General features: G+C 38.1%; 3 protein-coding genes and 1 long non-coding RNA gene across 5 annotated transcripts; all 4 read right to left on the reverse strand.

The window, feature by feature from the left end:
- Positions 1-30: 30 nt before the first annotated feature.
- On the reverse strand, positions 31-3,082 carry LOC106420501 (probable xyloglucan glycosyltransferase 5). Its single transcript, XM_022717012.2, has 5 exons — positions 1,900-3,082; positions 1,529-1,837; positions 1,163-1,453; positions 979-1,092; positions 31-897 (listed from the first exon to the last, which is right to left on the reverse strand). The coding sequence occupies exons 1-5, from the start codon at positions 2,611-2,613 to the stop codon at positions 262-264; spliced, it is 2,064 nt and encodes a 687-aa protein (XP_022572733.1). The 5' UTR covers positions 2,614-3,082; the 3' UTR covers positions 31-261.
- A 2,792-nt stretch (positions 3,083-5,874) lies between these two features.
- On the reverse strand, positions 5,875-10,366 carry LOC111214727. 2 transcript variants are annotated; one of them, XR_007327456.1, is made up of 4 exons: positions 9,094-10,366; positions 8,676-8,802; positions 6,503-8,594; positions 5,875-6,351 (listed from the first exon to the last, which is right to left on the reverse strand). It is a non-coding gene; the product is annotated as an uncharacterized LOC111214727 (long non-coding RNA). The 2 variants fall into 2 exon arrangements; XR_002664066.2 differs by having other exon boundaries at positions 5,875-8,594.
- A 150-nt stretch (positions 10,367-10,516) lies between these two features.
- LOC106420359 lies at positions 10,517-11,035 on the reverse strand. The gene has a single exon (XM_013861206.1). The coding sequence runs from the start codon at positions 11,033-11,035 to the stop codon at positions 10,517-10,519; it is 519 nt and encodes a 172-aa protein (XP_013716660.1).
- A 2,657-nt stretch (positions 11,036-13,692) lies between these two features.
- Positions 13,693-16,227, reverse strand: LOC106420443 (putative B3 domain-containing protein REM4). The gene is made up of 6 exons (XM_048765686.1): positions 15,976-16,227; positions 15,328-15,837; positions 14,881-15,237; positions 14,568-14,807; positions 14,159-14,486; positions 13,693-14,065 (listed from the first exon to the last, which is right to left on the reverse strand). Exons 1-6 carry the CDS (start codon positions 16,051-16,053, stop codon positions 14,016-14,018), a joined length of 1,563 nt encoding a protein of 520 aa, XP_048621643.1. The 5' UTR covers positions 16,054-16,227; the 3' UTR covers positions 13,693-14,015.
- Positions 16,228-18,674: the final 2,447 nt, after the last annotated feature.

Below are 18,674 nucleotides of genomic sequence, written 5' to 3' on the forward strand. Positions count from 1 at the left end.
CTGCAGTTGATTAAAACATGGATCTTGTACTAGTTTAAGACAAAGCTCCTTTTAACTGCCAACAACATGTTTAAACTTTACAGACATTGTATACTTTGTATGAAACTCTGGCTTACACTCTTATCCCTAACAAATTGAGGAATCATACAACACATAACAAAACAAACAAACATGAAAATAAATTAATGTCCTACCACCACTATGGTTCCAACAATCTCATTACAGAGGATACCATTGAACATAAAGCTTCTCTGGATTCTCTCAGCTCATCTGCTCCCCTATGAGGTCAAGACCCACAAGAAGAAATGTGACACCTTGGAACAACAGGAAGTAGAAATGCACTCCTTGAGCCGCCAACAGACTCCTAACCGCTGCAGTGAGCAACAGAAACGCTAACGCAAGCTCTTTGTGGAATATCTTGTTGGTTTTCTTGACTGGTTTCCTTTGTTTCTGTTCTTCAAGTTGGTTCAGCTCCAAAAGCTCACTGTCTGAAACCCCTCTAAGCAACTGGCTTCTCTTGTCTAGCGTCTCTTTCTCGGTGATAGATAAAAGATCCGACTCTGATGATCTTCCAGCTTTCTTTGTGACAATCCACTCGTAAGAGCTACCTAACTGGAATAACCCTGATACCATTGCGTTGAACTTGGTGACTGACATTGTGTTCTCGAACAAGAGGTAAGGGACGATGAAGGGGAACGATTTTGGAGATGGAAGAAGGTTGAGGAAAGACATGAAGACAGGTATGTAGCAGATGACCCAAACGGGGAGCTCAGCTTCTGGAACAAACATGGTGAGTGGAAGGATTATGCAGAACAATGTGAAGGAGTAGAAAGGGAGTATTAGTTTCCTAAGCAGGAAGAAGAGAAGTATCAGATTCGCCTTCTTCCATATAGCTATCTGCAAAAAGAAACAATCAATAAAATGATGATCCAAAACTTTTATCTATTGAAGGAGAAAAGAGTTGTAATGTACACTTACCTTAGAGGTCAAGATTGAACCAAGACACAAGCGAAAAAGCTGCATAGGTCCTGAATGCCAACGGTGTTGTTGCTTCTTATATGCTTCATATGACTCAGGAACTTCACAAAGGACCTGTAAATTGACAAGTCCAGCTTTATATAACGGTCACATGAATAGGCCTATGATTGATGAGTAGTAGTACCTTGACATCATTAAGATAGATGAACTTCCATCCATGAAGATGAGCCCTGACTGCTATATCCATATCTTCAACAGTGGTTCTTTCAAGCCAGCCACCAGATTCCTCAAGGGCTTTGATTCTCCAAACACCAGCTGTTCCATTGAAACCAAAGAAGTTCAAGAACACGCCGCTCACTTGCTGCTCAACCTCAAAGTGAAAACAAAGATTGATGTTCTGAAGACGAGTCAGCAAATTCTCGTCTTTGTTCACAAATGTCCACCTAGCTTGAACCAAACCTAACTCCGGGTTATCCTGAACACCAATCACATCATCAACAAGTTAGAAACCTCTTCTCCACTTGTGGAAACAGATGTTAAGTTACCAAACCTTGAAATGTGGAACTGTGAGTTTAAGGAAGTCTGGATTAGGTTGGAAGTCAGCATCAAATATAGCTACAAACTCGTATGCTTCCACGTAATCACAGCTCATAGCTGACTTGAGGTTACCAGCTTTATATCCGGTTCTAACCAAACGATGCCTGTAGATTATGTTGACTCCCTTTTGACTCCATTTATTAACCTCAGCTTTAATCAACTGCTGGATGCTTTCATCGTTTGAATCATCAAGAACCTGAACCAGGATTCGATCTTTAGGCCAGTCAAGTTGACACACAGCTGATATAGATTGTTCATACACCTGAAAACAAGAAGAAGATCAAAGAGAGTTAAAGATACAAAGGTCAGAGATTGGTAACATACCTCTCTTTCATTGCACATGGGAATCTGAACAAGAACCATTGGATAGACATAACCACATCCCTCAGCATCATCATCACCGAACGGTTCCTCATCAAACCTCGGCATAATCTTCTTATACTTGATCCAGAAACATCCCAAGCAGAGAATCAAACGGTCTACAGACTGTATAAGGAACAGGACAATACAAAACTTGGAGAGAGCTTTGATCAGTGGAGCAATATAATCAGCTCTCAACCCTAACCAACCAACATAGACGAGATGAAGCAAGCTCTGGATCTCAAGCGTGCTAGTTGGGATGTGGTTTTCGAAGTAATGCCATCCTCTCAAGTAAGCAACTATCTCGAATCCAAGAATCAGCAAAGAAACAGCTAAGAAGAGCTTAATGGCAGAGAAAAGCCACCTGTCTCTTCCCAACCTCTCGGAGCCAAGCGGGTGAGTGAAGCTGAGGCGTTTCTTGATGGAGCCGAGGAGAGACCAGAAGACGGTGGCGAGCCAAGTGAGACATCCAACGGCCCTGTGAGCTTTGAGAAGGAGAACCCAAGTGACTTGCTTTGCGTTCTTGCGGCCTCTGCTCCTCTCCACTGGTCTGAAGGCTGAGTCTGGTCCTTCGATTTCGACCACTGAGTAGTTTGGGTTCTCCATTTTGACAACGACCGGTGTTCCTTTCCTCGTGTCTTTCGCCCACCAATCTGAAAAATCCAACCTTGGAGACATCTTATCTTCCAACAACAGAGAAGGAAAGTAGTTGAGTTTCCTAATGTGGTAAGGATTCCAAAAACACAGACCCAAATCTTAAAATGGAAGATTAAGCAAAACCCATTTCAGGAAACTCGAAATGGAGAGTGAATCTTCGAGAAAGGAGCGAGCTTTGAGCAGGTAATGGAAGAAATAGCATCACCCAGATCTCAGAAATTGGAAATCTAGAGACCCATTTTTATATATAAACCAGACAAAGAAGCATACACAGCTCAAGGCTCATTTAAAGTTTGGACCTTTTTTAAGAGAATGACAGAAGAGAGAGGAGTGACTCAGAGAGGAGAGGAGGAGAGAGAGAGATTAAATACTTGGCTTTGAGAGAGAGAAGTTAAGGAGAGGAAGAAGAAAGGTATATGTGAAGCTTGCAAGATCTGTCTTAACAGGTTTCATGTGTGTTAGTTAGTGTGTTAAGCTACTTGTTTGATGGCTTCAAGCATGCAAATTCATCCCCCTTTTATCTATCACACACTCATGTAACTTTCAATAGCACTTGTCATGTCATTGATCCTCTTAGATTTGATCAAATAAAATAAATAAAATTAGATTTTTGAAAAAACAATTAATGTTTTCTCTAAAGGAAAATTTTTAGGACATTGATGGATGGTTGAAGACAAATTCAAATTGGTGAGAGCAACTACTTAAATTGGCAGAAGTAAGATAGTTTCAACTTTCAAGTGAATTACTCAAGTGTGTTCTTCTCACCGCTTCGCCTATGTGCTTCCCATGTCATTTTCCATGTGCTTTCATTAACCTTTTCATTTCTTATATACATCCCTTTTTAGTAGTCCATTCAATTTATAATTTATTTTAGTAACCAAGTGTCATCAAATTTCGAATTTTGACGGGAATGTTATGAAGACAATACATTATGGTGGGTGACTATAATGATCAGGATGACTTTTAAGATTCTTATATGTTTCTTTTAACGTATGCTATTTGATGAAAATGGTATATTGTAAATACCTTAAACTATTATAATAAGTCCATGCCATAATCTTGAAACAGTTAGATGCAACCTAATCAACAATATTATTTCTCCAAAAAAAAATTAATCAACTATATATATTTTATTTTATTTTCTTACAAAAAAAACTATATATTTTTATACTTGTGATTTGTGATTTTGGAGATGTTATTAGTGGTAAATAGTTAGGAGGGAAATATTTTAGTTGGTGGTTTGCCTTTTTATACTATTAATTGACAGTATTCTAACCATCAAAACGGAGGGTCGAGTGTTGACTAAACTAGCAAGAAACTTTTAATATATTGCCGCTAATCATGGGGTGTTTTTTTGTAAATCAAAACAAAAAATTAAGTGGTGTCTTTGACAAGAAAATAAAAGGTATGATTCACCGTTCAGCAGATGGATAATCACAGTTGTTTTCTATTTGAAAATTCGGAAAGTGTCAGTCAACCAACTACTAGGTTACGCGAGTTACTTGTCGGTGGTGCTATTCACACATGTAGAACTCTGGAAGATAAGGATAGTTTTTCGCATTTTTTTTGTTTTACTAGACACTACCTGACGTTTTACAAAAGTATTACAATAATTTTTTTAATTATATAAATGTACTTAATTTGGGTGGATTTAAAAAAAAGATTGGTTAGTTATACATGTTTATTATGTTTTGCTTGGACCATCTACAATCCATACACAAATCAATAGTCATAAATCATAATACATTAGTTGAAAACTTTATATGTTGATTGAAATCTCAATGAACTACAGTTTTGGTATTGATTTTAATTTAAAATGCATAAATTAAGATGATCGACTATGTTTTGATGAAAATTTAATGAGAAATTTTCAATTAATTATGATATTCTTTGAACTATGTTATTATTTCATTAATTCCACTATACACTCTCTACTTTATCAACATTTATTATAATAACTAGGGGTTTGGTCCGCCCTACGGGCGGATGAATTTGCACTAAAATTATTTTATGTTTGAGTGTATTATATTTTAATTTTACAAAATATTTGAAATTTTTCTTTATATTGAAAATAATAAGTATTATATGTTTTTATTCTAAAATTATATTTTAAACTTCGTTAAATTTTGTTGGTTTGAAGTGAAAAACCACTAAAATTGTTTTGTTAAAGAATACAAAATTATTAAATCAGAAAACTAAAGAAAATGTAATGATTTATATTTCTATTTGATTTCTGTTTCAATTTGATATATTTGAAAAAAATTAAAGTAAGAATAATTAATATTTTTCATATTTTTAAGAGTATCAGATTTTAATATTATTATAATAACTAATTTCTCATGATAATAAATTACTACACCCACCTCCAAACTAAATCAATTGAAAATCAAATGTAATGTGATAAAATTATTAAAATTTATAATTTAAAGTAATATACAAATATTTTCAATATTGTCTTAGTATATATTATGTAACAACAAATGATGTTTTATAATATATATTTGTTTTATTTTATATTAGATTTTTAATTTATAATAAAATTTTCTTTAATTTTTAGTGTTTTACTAATTATTTTTGTAAATTATTTTAAGCATTTGTTGAACTTTTTTATAAAAAAAATTTGTTGAAAATTTTGCTCATACTATTTGAAAATATGTTATAGATTAATAGTGTTATAAATTAACAAAGTATTATAGTTCTAACATAATTTTACTTGAGTTTTATACCCTATCTTATTAAATAATTTACTTTGAGTAAACCAAACATAAAAAAAAAATTAAATGTAGTATAACCATTAATAATCTGAAAATTAAGATGAACCAGACTGCGTATAAATGTTTTCTGAAAAAAAAAAATTTCTTAAAGAAATAACTAAATCCTTTAGTCTTTTTAATGTTGGCTGTATTGAATGAAAGTATATAATTCCTATCTAATCAAATATCTCATTCTTAGTTTCAACATAGTTGCAACGATAACATCGTAAAACATATATATAATTACCTAACTAAATGGAACAACACAATATGTTGGGTTTATATTTCAGCCCAAAACAATTAAAGAATATGTCACCAAGCAAACAATTATGCACACTAAAACTGCAGTGTTTCTTGTTTTGAAGCTTAGAATAATTTTTTAAACATTTAAAGAGAGCTATGAAAATCAGAAGCATACCCTAGTTTCATAACAATCCCCAAAAACAGAGAAGAAATCCTAATTGGATTTCACAATGATGACCTCGAATGTTATTTTCTCTCTTTTTCTGATCAAAAATAAAAACTGATGACAACGAATGTTTGTTTCTCTACACTAAAAATGGCCACTATTTCAAAACTTATTTATCTTTATATTCTCTGCTACAAATAGAGAAACCTGATCTGAAAATAACAATCGTTGCATAAAAGTATCCCTTATTTTTCCACCTGATTCTTCAACTGCTTATTTTTTTCTCTTTCACATACACAGATCTACGATTTCGCTTTTACACATATCGATCAGTGGCTGCTCAGAAGTCGAATACTGGTTAAAAAATATCCTAAAATAGTTAACTTTTGTTGGAGTCCAACACCACATGTTTCTTCTCTTTACCGCCATTTCAACTTATGTCACCGCCACCATCTCTGTCAACATTCTCCTTGCAATCCTCCAAACCCAACGTTGCAGCCTATCCCTCGGCCCAGTCCTATAATTTATAACCTAAGTGCACATCCTCTGTTCCAGCTAAGAGACATGTCTTTCGAGAGACATAGATATAAGAGCCACCTGAAAAGTCCAAGTTGGCATTTCCTTTCTTGTATGAGATCTAAGTCATTATTGGCTACAAATGTTGGAAAATAATTCACTATCTTTTAACTTATATACGCCACCAAAATAGTGTCAGATGCTTAAAAATAAGTTCTAATGTGGCAATTACCTGTTATTGCAAATTCCTCCAGCGCATCATGTATCCGATTCTGAATATCCTCTAAAGGCCCAGATTCTAAGCTTTAGGGATGAAAAGTAAGAGGTTATCAATTTAAAAGAAACATATGTAATGACGATATAAGCATCTAACTTTAGGAAATAATAATGTGATTCCAACTACAGTGACTCCAGGTAACTTTTAAAGAAAAGTATCTTACCACACCAAAGAATCGTTGAGGAACCCCTAGCCTCTGAGATGAGGGTAACATTTATTTCTGCTCCCATGTTGCCTATGTCCCCTCAGTGGCAAAAAAAAAGAACTATTTACTAAGTTCATATGTATAAAATTTAGCATATAATAAATCAGACCACAAATTGTTTATAGTCATTTAATTGCTTACTTAAAATTCAGGAGAGCTTCACAGTCAATGTCTTTAACCAATCTGGCATGAATCACACATAATAAATATGGAGATAATTGAATCATGTTTCGAAATTTATTTGGTCACATCTCATCTCATCCATATATAAAGACATTGCAATTATGAAACAGTACATTCCATCAGAAAACAAACCGTAAAGATGCTTCTGAGACTTACAAACTCAATCGCATGAAAATGCAAGAAGATGACCCAAGCAACAAATACTCTTCTTCACAAAATAAATTTGAACTGAAAAAGCCGATAAAACAACGCCAATCCATAACTTTTGGTTCCTCAAGCTGCTTGCTTTGTCTAGTTGAATCTTTGATCTTATCAGCTTCTGGAAACCATTATGAGACGGCGTTTAGGTTAGGGGGAGGATGAGTGATTTTAGATTTTTGAGAATTAGATTTTAGGTTGGGCTGCGAAATGGTTTAAATGGGCTGCAAAGGTTAACTTAATTTTTGTATCCAAACCTAGTCCACAATGACATGGCATTTTGATTAGTCCTAATTATTTTGACCATGTGGATAGCCTTAGGAAGCTTAAAAATAGCTTCTTTTATATAGTGGGATTCTAATTAGTGGATACAATCATTCACTATTCATTTTTTCGATTAAAGTTTTTCATTTATTTGAACAGATTTCTTATATTGTTGGGGCTATAAAGGTGTAACGGTAGTCTAAAGTTTTCAATAGAGAAATAATTAAGCATGATCCGAATGCATTAATTATGAAAACGAAACCCTTTAAATGAGCCTTGAGCTGTGTATGCTGTCTTTTCTAGATATTTTTTCTTGGAGATTTTTCTTGTTTGGTTTATTTATCTTTTTGTTGTATATCTTCTTGGTGCCTTTGTTTGGTTCAGTTGTATAAATATTTGGTCTACTTTGTCAGGGGCGGAGCTAGGTGAGGAGTGGGAGGGGTAGTTGCTTCCCATGATTTTTTTTTTGTTGCTAATTTTGTATATAATTTTTAGCAATGTCCTTGATGAAAATTTGAATTTGTAACTATATTACTAGTGTTTTACAGTTTTACTCCGGGTGAAAACTATTCCTAAATCCGCCACTGTACTTAGTTCTATTAGCATGCATTGCGAGTTGGAACGTTTGGTTCTATTAGCAGATTAATGGCTGCATCGGTGCTTATCCAAAATACATTTTTCTACTTAACAAGTTCAGGATACAAAAAAAAATGAGATTGCTGATTCTGGTCAACTTAGTACTTTACTTGGGTCCATTTTGTTGATCTGCAGTTCCAGTCTAAACTTGATCATGAGTTCCATATATCATCTCTCATGTCCCAGTATCATATTGTCAGAGACCTTGAACCAAAACAAACGACAAAATAAAAAAAAAAGACAAGTTCATCAGAAACCAGATCACATACCTAAGACTTCAAATTCATGGAGCGAAGCCTCTAAATTATCTGCCTTCTTATTTATCTCAGACCGAAACTGTTCGCAAACTGGTCAAAATGTACTGTTCCTTTTAATCGAGCTCAGAGCGAAACGGTCTTACACTGGTTAAAGTCTCTACAATTCTGTGTCTCAACTTAGCCAACTGATGTGTCACAGACAAGTCACCTTGCTCAGGGACTGGACTTGTGAGTGGGGTAAAAGGGTTCTCCTTCTGAAGCTGTCTTCTCCATCTCGCTATCAAGGCTGCAGCATTCGAGGAACCTGAGGACAAATTGAGAGAGAGTTACACAAATAGCAGTGGTTTCCAAAAATAGAAATATGAAGAACATGTATAATCATCACCTCAGCATCCTTTCTAACATAATGTAGAATTGGTGAAAGAAACTCTGGAGGTATATCATCGCTTTCTTGTAACACAAGGGACATAATGTTCTCGATATCTAAAGATACTTGGATTGAATGGTCATCCCTGAATGAAAAAAAAATTATAGATTCATCATCACTCAGACATAAGCAACACACAGTAAGCAAGTTGTGAAGCTCAATTACAGAACATGTAGAGATAGAAAACTATAGCAACATAAAGATATATACTATCATATTAGACTTCAATTTGTAGCAGAAAAGAGCTTTACTAGTTTGTTCCTTAGAGACTTGAGAAAATGCTGGAACATCTCAATAATAAGTGCGGTGAGACAAAGAAAGCAGTCAAGTACGTAACCAAGAGAGAGAGAAAAAAAAAGTAAAACAAGAAGCGTACCCTAATTTTTTTCATCATCATATGGAGCATATATGAAGCAGTTATTCTCATAAACTCAACAATGCAGGAAGTGATAGAAACTTTCACATCGACATCTGAATGCTTGAAGAGTCTTTATGGAAACATCAAACTCAAACACTTTCATTTGGATATTTATAGTACAAATAACCACAACTTCTTCCATTATGTATCTGCCGGAGTCCAGTCCGGCCAGATCAACGAACCAGTACGTGGAAGACAAATCTCAAAATAGCATAGTAGGTAGTTGTTGTTCTCTTTGCAAAATGTAACTGAACTTTGTCATTATTGTTTGCTCTGTGTCTATTGTTGACTCTGTAGTGTATCTTGACAAGTTCAGTTACAGTTGCCAACGAGAACAACAACTACCTACTGTTGTCATCTACTGGTTCATTGATCTGGTCCGAGTGGACTCCGGAAGATAGAGAGTGGAAGGAGTTGTGGACTTTGTGGTTAGGATCTTTACTGCGGAGTCAAAAAAGTTCTTGTTCCACCTATGACCATAAAGATTCAGTTAAATATCAAAAAAAGAAACTTTGTTTTGCAAAAACAGAATAAAAATGCAGATGAATATATAGCTTGAACCCACGTCAAGAAGCTTGACAGCAAGTAGTGGATCAACAAGCTTTTCCCCATATTCAAGAAGCTTCTTCTCAAGGGACATGACTTTTTCTTCCTCGTCCTAGGGTTCCACAAGAAGGGAAACTATTATGGGAAGAGAGAGAATCTTCTGCTGCGTTTTACCTTTCTCTTCACATGATGATGACACGTGTTTGAGCATTTCTCAACCGTTGGCTTATCCAGCCTTCAGTATTTCTTTTTCAACCTTTTCTTATTTATAAAAAAAAACAAAAGACTAATTAAAATCCTCATTAGAACCTCTCTAACACTTTTCAAATTTTAAATGAGTTTCATCTTTTATCAAATTTAAATATTAATTACTTAATAAAACACCATTAAAACACTAATACTTTTTGTTTTTGTTTTTTTGTGGTAAAAATACTTTTGGTTTTAATTTTGATACTCAGTTTGAGATTAAACCATTGAGATTACTCTGATACATGGTAAGATTCTCAGACAGTGTTTAACCACTAAAATAAATAAAATTAATTCGATTCTTACGTAATATTTCTACTTCCGAACGTATATTTTTTTTTCCAAAAAGTGTTTCTATTTTATACATTGTCATTGTCGTCATTCTAACAAGTTTCATTTTCAAATCATATATATGGAGCTTAATCATGTGATATGTGTGTTTTTGTTCTTGTTAAAGTTATTTGCTTCGGACTTTTAGATTTAAGCAATTTAGTTTAATAAAATTCTTTTTTTTTCTTAAAAAATTATATGCAGATAAGTCCACTAAAGTATTTTTTTTTTGTCACAAAACAACTTCATTCAATTAAACTTAGTTCGGTGGGGGGAGAAAAATCCCAGCCACTTCCTGCCCAAATACAATCAACGCGTTTTTAGCTAGCAAATCTGCATTAACATTCTTCAATCTAGGAATCCAAAAGAAAATGGCGATCTCGAAATCCCTTGCCATACAAACAATGTCTTGAACAATCCCATAGAGTTCCAGCGGTGGTTCGTTCCGGTTTATCGCCGTGATCAGTTGGCTCGAGTCCGATTCAAAGCGGACTTCCCTCAGTCCTTTGAGTTTACACGCAGCCATCGCTTCTCTCATTGCCAAGCCTTCCGCAATTAAAGCCGAGGAGATGAAGCTGACCCCTTTCATCCCAGTCATACTCTGTTCCCCTGTCTTTAAAATCCACGCAAGGCCCGCATTGTTTGATGTTGCTTCCCAGGCTGCATCAGACTGTATCACCGAAGCTGCAAGTTGGGGAGTTCCCGGTGCTCTCGGGTGGTCTTTTTTCTCAATGGTCCATTGAGCGATCTCCCATTCGCGTGCTGCTGCAATTGCCATTGACAGGGTCTCAGCTGGATTCCCAGCAAAGTTCTCAAAAACATATTTGTTCCTAGCTTACCACAGGAACCACAATATCCATGGAAACAGAGGAGTAGATGTGATGCCTGCGGGTGGTAAGCATTTAGCTGCATGAAGATCCGACCAGTCAGCTCTCAAGTCTGTCAATCCGCTGATGCCAAAGCCTCCGTGAAAAGGGGAGAGATCCCACACTTCTCGAGCAAAAGGACAATAGAACAGGAGATGATTGATAGATTCTAAGCTACCGCAACGCTTACAAGAGGAGTTCACCGCAATGTGTCGCGCTTCCAACCTTTCTCCCACTGGGAGAATTCCTTTTAGGGACTTCCAGGTAAACATCTTCACTTTAGGTGCTATTTTTAAGTTCCAGACCGTCTTGCGCCAATCAAACTCCACAGTAGGCTCATCCTCTAAAATTGTTTCTGTGAATTCCTCCATAGCAGCATGATACCCTGATTTAACTGAGTACTTTCCCTCCCTCGTGCCAATCCATTTTAAAGCATCCGGTGCATCTTTAGAACTGGGCTGTAATCTTAGAATGCTCTCTTCCTCAAACGGTAACACTGCTTGAATCAGCTCCCGATTCCAAGCTCCCGTTCCGGGGATAATGAGGTCTTTGACAACCCAATCTTTTGAACCTAGAGGTGGCGGCCCCATAGGTCTTCGAGGGCAGTCGAGGCTCAGCCACGGATCGTCCCATACTCTAATGTCTTCGCCATTTCCCACCAGCCAACTCGACTTCTTTAGTAAGAGATCCCTCCCTGCTAAGATACTATTCCAGCCATGTGAAGCCCCACTTACGGAAGAGCAACTAAGGAGGTCTCCCTCCGAGCAGTACTTGGGGAGAAGCGTTCTGCCTAGCAGGCCTTCCGGTTTCTCAATTAATCTGACGCTAATCTTCGCTAGAAAGGCCTCATTAAATGCTTGGATGTCGCGCACGCCTAAACCTCCGCTTCCCTTGGGAAGAGTCATTTTATCCCAAGCTATCCAGGCCATTTTGCGTTTACCATCTCCCCCATCCCACCAGAACCGCAAGAAAACAGACTGTATGCGCTTGCAGAGAGAAACCGGCAGTTTGAAACAAGACATTGAATGGGATGGGATTGGAGTGAGCACACTCTGCAGCATCACCAGTTTACCAGCAGAGGAGAGATGCCGGTTCGACCACCCGCTTGCCTTTTGCTTAATCCTATCTACAATAGACGCGAAGAGATCCCTCTTGCGCCGTCCAAAGTGTTCCGGTAAACCGAGATATTTTCCAACGCCTCCCTCCTTCATGATCTGAAGCTCGCTATGCACCCTTTGCTTCAACTCTGCCGGAGCTTTCCGAGAGAACGTGATCGAGGATTTGTCCTTATTGATCGATTGGCCCGATGCTTCTTCGTATCTGGATAGGATCGATTTGAGCGCTGCCGTAGATTCTTTACTTGCTTGGAGGAAGAACATCGTATCATCCGCAAACAGCAGGTGGTTAATCCGGGGACACCCCCTTGCCACCTGAATTCCTTGGATGAGTCCGTCTTGTTGTGCTCTGTTACAGAGACCCGAGAGCACCTCACTACAAAGTATGAAGATGTAGGGAGATAGGGGGTCGCCTTGGCGAATCCCGCGGCTCGGTATAATCTGTCCTCTAGGCGAACCGTTGATGAGGAAGGAGTATGTAACAGACGAGATGCACTGCATAATCAAGCCAATCCAAAGATGGTGAAAACCCAGCGTCTCTAGCACGGATGAAATGAAATTCCATTCAAGACGGTCGTAAGCTTTGCTCATGTCGGTCTTAACCGCCATAGCCACTCTGACCTCAGCCTTCGAAGTTTTTAGCGTGTGCAAAACTTCATGCGTGATTAGGATATTATCACCTATTGCCCTCCCCGGAACAAAAGCGGATTGGTTCTCTGAAATCAACTTATCCAGCAGCGGTTGGAGGCGTCTCTGAAGGATTTTGGAGAAGATCTTGTAGTATACATTGCACAATGCAATAGGGCGATAATCCGAGACTCGTTGGGGAGTGGTGATTTTTGGAATGAGGCAGACATGGGTATTGTTGATCTCCGGCGGGAGGCACCCAGTACTGAAGGCCTGTTGAATCTCCTTCACTAAATCCGGTCCAATATCGTCCCAATGGGTGTGATAAAAGCTCGCTGAAAAACCGTCCGGGCCTGGTGCTTTCTCTCCATTTATAGCAAACAATGCTTCTTTAATCTCGGTCGCTGACGGTATTGCTATCAAAAGCTCGTTCTCTTCCTGGTTGATCACCGGTTTTAGTGCATGTTGGACAGTATCAGAGCAGTTTCGAGGCACTGAAGTGAAGAGATTGTTGTAGTAGTCCACCACCGTTTTGGCGATATCAGCCTCTTTGTAGACCACCAATCCCTCCTCGTTTTCCAAGACAGTAAAGGCGTTTCTCCGACGTCTATTCTTGGTGGTAGCGTGGAAGAAGCCCGTGTTGCGGTCTCCTAGTTGGAGCCATAGGAGGCGGCTCCTTTGTTTCCAGAATGCCTCTTCCGCAATGTACGCTTTCTCGAGTTTGTCGCTGATCTCTTTGATAAGGCCAGTATCATTAACAGGACTTGTGAGCGCTTTCTCCAGTTCAAACTTATTCTGTTCTATAAGCGCCTTGCTATTGCGCTGTTGAAGCCGGTTCCATTCAGAAATCGCACCTCTTGATGATGAAGTCCACTAAAGTATAAAAGTCCGATATATATATATATACACACACATTAATTATGAGTTTAGCGAATTATATAATTTTGAGCAACAACTAGAAAAAAAACTCATTCAATCCCCTTTATCAACTTAAAATTGTTTAGGTTTGAATAAGATACTTATGACTAAACAAAAATCTCAAAGTAGAAACGCAAGAGAATGTGAATTTCTAAAGTCCATCGTCCTATCAAAAAGCACATTGTTCATTTTCTGATCTTGTCCCTCCAAACTTTTCTGATCTTCTCATGCTTTAGACTTGATTGATGTTGAAGAGTTTGCTGATTCCCATTATCTTTTCCCCTGCTTGTTCCAACATTACACTTGTCAAAAAAAAAACTAAACTAAAAAGATAAATATTAAGACATTGTTCGTGAGCTGCTTAGATTAACATACCTAATACATCAATTTCCAACAGCGCAGCTTCTAGATTACGTTCCTTCACCTCGAGCTCTGACCGAAACTGTCTTACATCGGTTAAAGCATCCACGACACACTGCTTCACCTTTGCTACTTGATCAGAGATAGAGCAAGGTTGAGGAGGTTGCTTGGGCTGCAAGTTTGATGGACCAACACTTGATCTGTTTGATGCCCTAGTACGGTGAGATGGTCCTACTGCAGAAACTCGAGATTTCTTTTGTACTTTAGTTTCCTTTTTTTCTTCATCTTGTGACGCTTGAATCATCCTTGGCTGTGGAGTCTTATAGCCATCAAATGATGCTTCCTTTATTTAAACACAACTCTTTTTAGCATAAAAATTTCTCCAAAACAAAAGAACATGGTATGAAAATGAACTGGTGTTAACCTTGGAGCAGATCTTGAGAATAGCATTAGTTCCTCCTCTGATAGCCTCTAGTGTGAAGGAATCACCAACTTTCTTTATGCCATTGGCTACAAAACAATCTCTTAAACCTCTAATGTAGAATAGCTCACGTCCCTTCATGTCACCTAGATGTAACTTCCACTCTACGCCATCTTTGTTCACTATAGTTATCTTTCCCGCTTCATTGATCCCGTTAGCTCTTCCGAATAATGCAGGTACTCGCTTTAACAAAACTCAACCCATTTGAGACGATGACATAAAGAAAAAAAAAAAGACAATATGTGTTGGAACTTACAACTCGACCTGACTTAAGCATGTAAGGTTTAAGTTCTAATGCCACAATCTTGTTCTGATTCATTGAAGAAGGCTCTGAGCAGTCTTCGGATTCAATCTCATCACCACCTTCAGTGTTGGGACACAACTGTAGCACAGGTTTTGTTCCGGTTTGGACAAGTTTGAATCTACGAAAAGATTCGGCTTTGATCCCATTTGCCTTGCAGAAACTTGTCCAGCCACTACGGACAAATGCTTGACCAGTTGATTTGTGGTGTGTAAGATCAAGCGTCCAAGACTTTCCATGTTCGTTTCTTAGATCGATCTCACATTGTCTGTTGTTCAGACCATTTGCCCTCGCAAATTTGCTTGGAAGATACTGCAGCATCGAGACTTGATAAATCATACGTAGCAAAATATGAGAATAATTATATTAAAAAAATTCAAGTGTAAGAATTAAGTTATTAACCATCTGGTTTCGACTTAGGCTTGAAGGTGTGGCGTGCGCAACAAGATAAGTGTTTTCGGATGAAGATTCTGTTTCTGTTCTTGCCCTCTTCTTCGACAAAGTTTTATCTGGATACAATTCTTCATCATCATCATCATCATCATCATCATCATCTCCAACATCTTCATCATCATCATAAACATCATCATCAAAGATATTGTGTTCATCATCATCATCATTAGAACGATCATTTTCAGCTTTAGAGGTAGACGAGATGAAGTTAATCTGCTGAGAGAAACTGCGTCCGAAAGGTGTAACGTTGAAAACCATGTCCCCAACGTGCATGAAGCTCAAAATGTCGTCGTTTCGGATACAGTGGTGATCAGAGAAATGTTTCCAACCGCGGCCGAACCTTTGACCGTCCAACTCAACTTCCCATGTTCTGACCGAAGCGTCTGAAGTCAGTTTCATCAGTTTCGTAGACTGAACATTACCCTTTAAGTGATTCGAAACAAACGAATCAGGAATCATCTGCAACAATAACAATAACAATAACAATAACCAAATTTTAGTCAAAGAAACAACAACAACAATAAGGGAAGACAAAACCATATGTTAAACTGTAACAAACTAACAATAGAGATTATAAGAGACAGAAAGAGAAGGTACAGGGTTGGAGTTTTGTCCGGACAGATCTACGATGAAGATTGGTTTCTTGGTTGAGGAAGCCATAACTGGATCCACCATTTTTGAAGAATCTCTACGGAACTCTTCTATGAAAAGTTGTTCCTTTGAATCCTTCTTCCTCGGCGTTATACTAATGGTTCTTTTACATTACCAAAGAATTGAAAATTGAAACTTCATTTATTCTTTTCTTTTTACGAAGTCGTAGCCGTTCTTTACTGTAACAGATTATTAGTTAATGACGGAGATATTTTCTGTCATTCTTCTTTTTTCTTTTTAAGAATTTTAAATTTATTCACTTCAGAAAATATTTGAACAACCTAATGCTTTTTTGTATAAAAAAAAACTATTCAATTTTTTTTGATGAATAAATCATCTATTTCCAAACCATATCTCCATGGTCTTTTCATATTTGTTTTCAGCTATCTTTCTCAACGATAAAATCCTATTTCGAATAAACTTATTCAAAAGGATGATGAGCCGAGCCGAGCCGAGGATTGAGGAGCTTCTCCCACACGATGAATATTGAAGAGCTTCTCCCACACGATGAGTATTTCTCTGACGCCAAATAGCATAGACTGTAGTTTGGAAGCAATAACGAAAGAGAAACGTGGAGGATCTGTCTTGTAGACCCAACCCCAGTCTTTGCATCAGCTGATTCCAACGATTTGATATTTCTACGCCTGCCAGATTCCGTATCGTTCCTCGCCACACGTCACCCGCAAAAGAACACTCAAAAAATAAGTGGTCAGTTGTTTCAGAAACAGAGTTGCACAACCAACAAGTGGAAACTGCTTGAGGATTCCACCTGAGGATCCTATCCCATGTGGATAATCTGTTGTGAACAGCTAACCATGTGAGGAAGGAGAACTTAAAAGTAGCTTCTTTGAACCAGATTGCCTTGAACCAAGAGACTTTGGGAGCTTGCGTCATGTTCAAGTTCCAAGTTTGAGATGAACTGAACCCTTCCCTGAAGTCATCATTCTCCCGCTTCCAAAAGACAGAGTCCTCCTGTTGATTAAGCCCGAGAGCTTGAAGCCTCATCCTGCTCAATTAACAGCAAGACAAAGGTTCTATGCCAACGCCTTCGATAGGTTTGCACCACTCTCTCCACCGTAACATGTATCGGAATTCCTAAAGCAATACAACCCATGTCCCCTGTTAAATTGATCAACACCCCCGGCTGAGACCAATTATTGAGCCATCGTTGACGTCCACTCGAGAGAGCTGCATTGCAAAAGGTCGAAGCTTTAACTAATTCTTCCACATTCAAGAGCCCAAGGAGGTTGATGCCTTTATACTCCAAAAAGAACTCTTCCTGATGAGGTGTTTTTGAATCCATTGAACCCACAACGATGCTCTAGATGAAAGAATACGCCAAATCAACTTCAGACAAGAGACTCTGTTAACTTCCTCAAGAGATCTCAATCATAACCCACCTTCTTCTTTTGGAGAACATACATCCGACCAAGCAATTTTTGCTTTCTGCGTAGACATCACTGGATCAGACCATAGGAGAGTCGAGCACAGACTGTTATTTCTTGAATACATTTCTCCGGGAGACGAAAAGCAGATGTCCAGAAGTTTATTAGACTGTAGAGAACTGAACCTATCAGCTGTAGCAGACCCGCAAAAGAGAGATGGCGCGATGTCCAAGTGTTTATCTTAGCTCTGATTCTCGCAAGCAAGGGAGCATAGTCGGCGGTAGACATTTTCTTAGAGAGAAAAGGAAGCCCAAGAATCTCAACGAAAGAGAGCCGTCTTCAAAGGGGATCTGCTTAAGAATATCAACACTATCTTCCTCTGTTACTCCTGCTAGATACAGAGTCGACTTTTCCAAACTAATACTCAGCACTGATATATTTGCAAACTCCTTAAACACCTCCATAATGCCTTCAATGGATTTCTTCTTCCCGTCTGAAAAAACTAGAACATCATCAGCAAACACAAAGATGAGTAAGGCTGAGGTCCTTGCAATAGGGGTGGAACCCTATACGCCTCTCCATAGCAGCTTTGTTCAGAAGTTTGGATAACACTTGCATGCAAATTACAAACAAGTAGGGTGATAGAGAACAACCCTGTCTCAGTCCTCTTTTGCAGTTAAACCGGCTAATTCACCATTAATCTGAATGGAAAAAGAAGCAAGCTCGATGCATTTCCTAATCCACATGATAAATTTCACTGGCAGGTCCATTGCCTCGAGAACAGAAACCAGGAACGGCCACTGGACTGAATCGAAGGCCTTGGAAATGTCTATTTTAACTGCACATCTGGCTGTAACAAAGTTTTTGTGATAGTTCTTGACGAGTTCTGAAGCCAAAAGGACATTTTTCATGAGGAGCATGTCTTTAACGAATGCAGATTGATTCAAGGAGATGAAAGAAGGTAGTAACCTCTTCAGACGGTTGGCCAGTATCTTGGAAATCACCTTATAGATAACATTACAACACGAGATGGGTCTATAGTCTTTCATGTATACCGCTTTATCTTTCTTGGGTATAAGAGCCAAGATAGTAGAGTTGATCCCTTTTGGGAGAAAACCCTTATCGAAAAAGGATTGCACTGCTTGCACTAGGTCTCCTCCTGTGATTTCCCCTGTAGCACAGAGAACTCAGCATTATAGCCATCAGGTCCCGGAGATTTGTCTGCTGCCATACTAAAGAGAACCTTCCGAATCATCTCTG

The sequence above is a fragment of the Brassica napus genome, chromosome A3 (assembly GCF_020379485.1).
Source record: "Brassica napus cultivar Da-Ae chromosome A3, Da-Ae, whole genome shotgun sequence".
Classification (NCBI taxonomy): Eukaryota; Viridiplantae; Streptophyta; class Magnoliopsida; order Brassicales; family Brassicaceae; genus Brassica; species Brassica napus.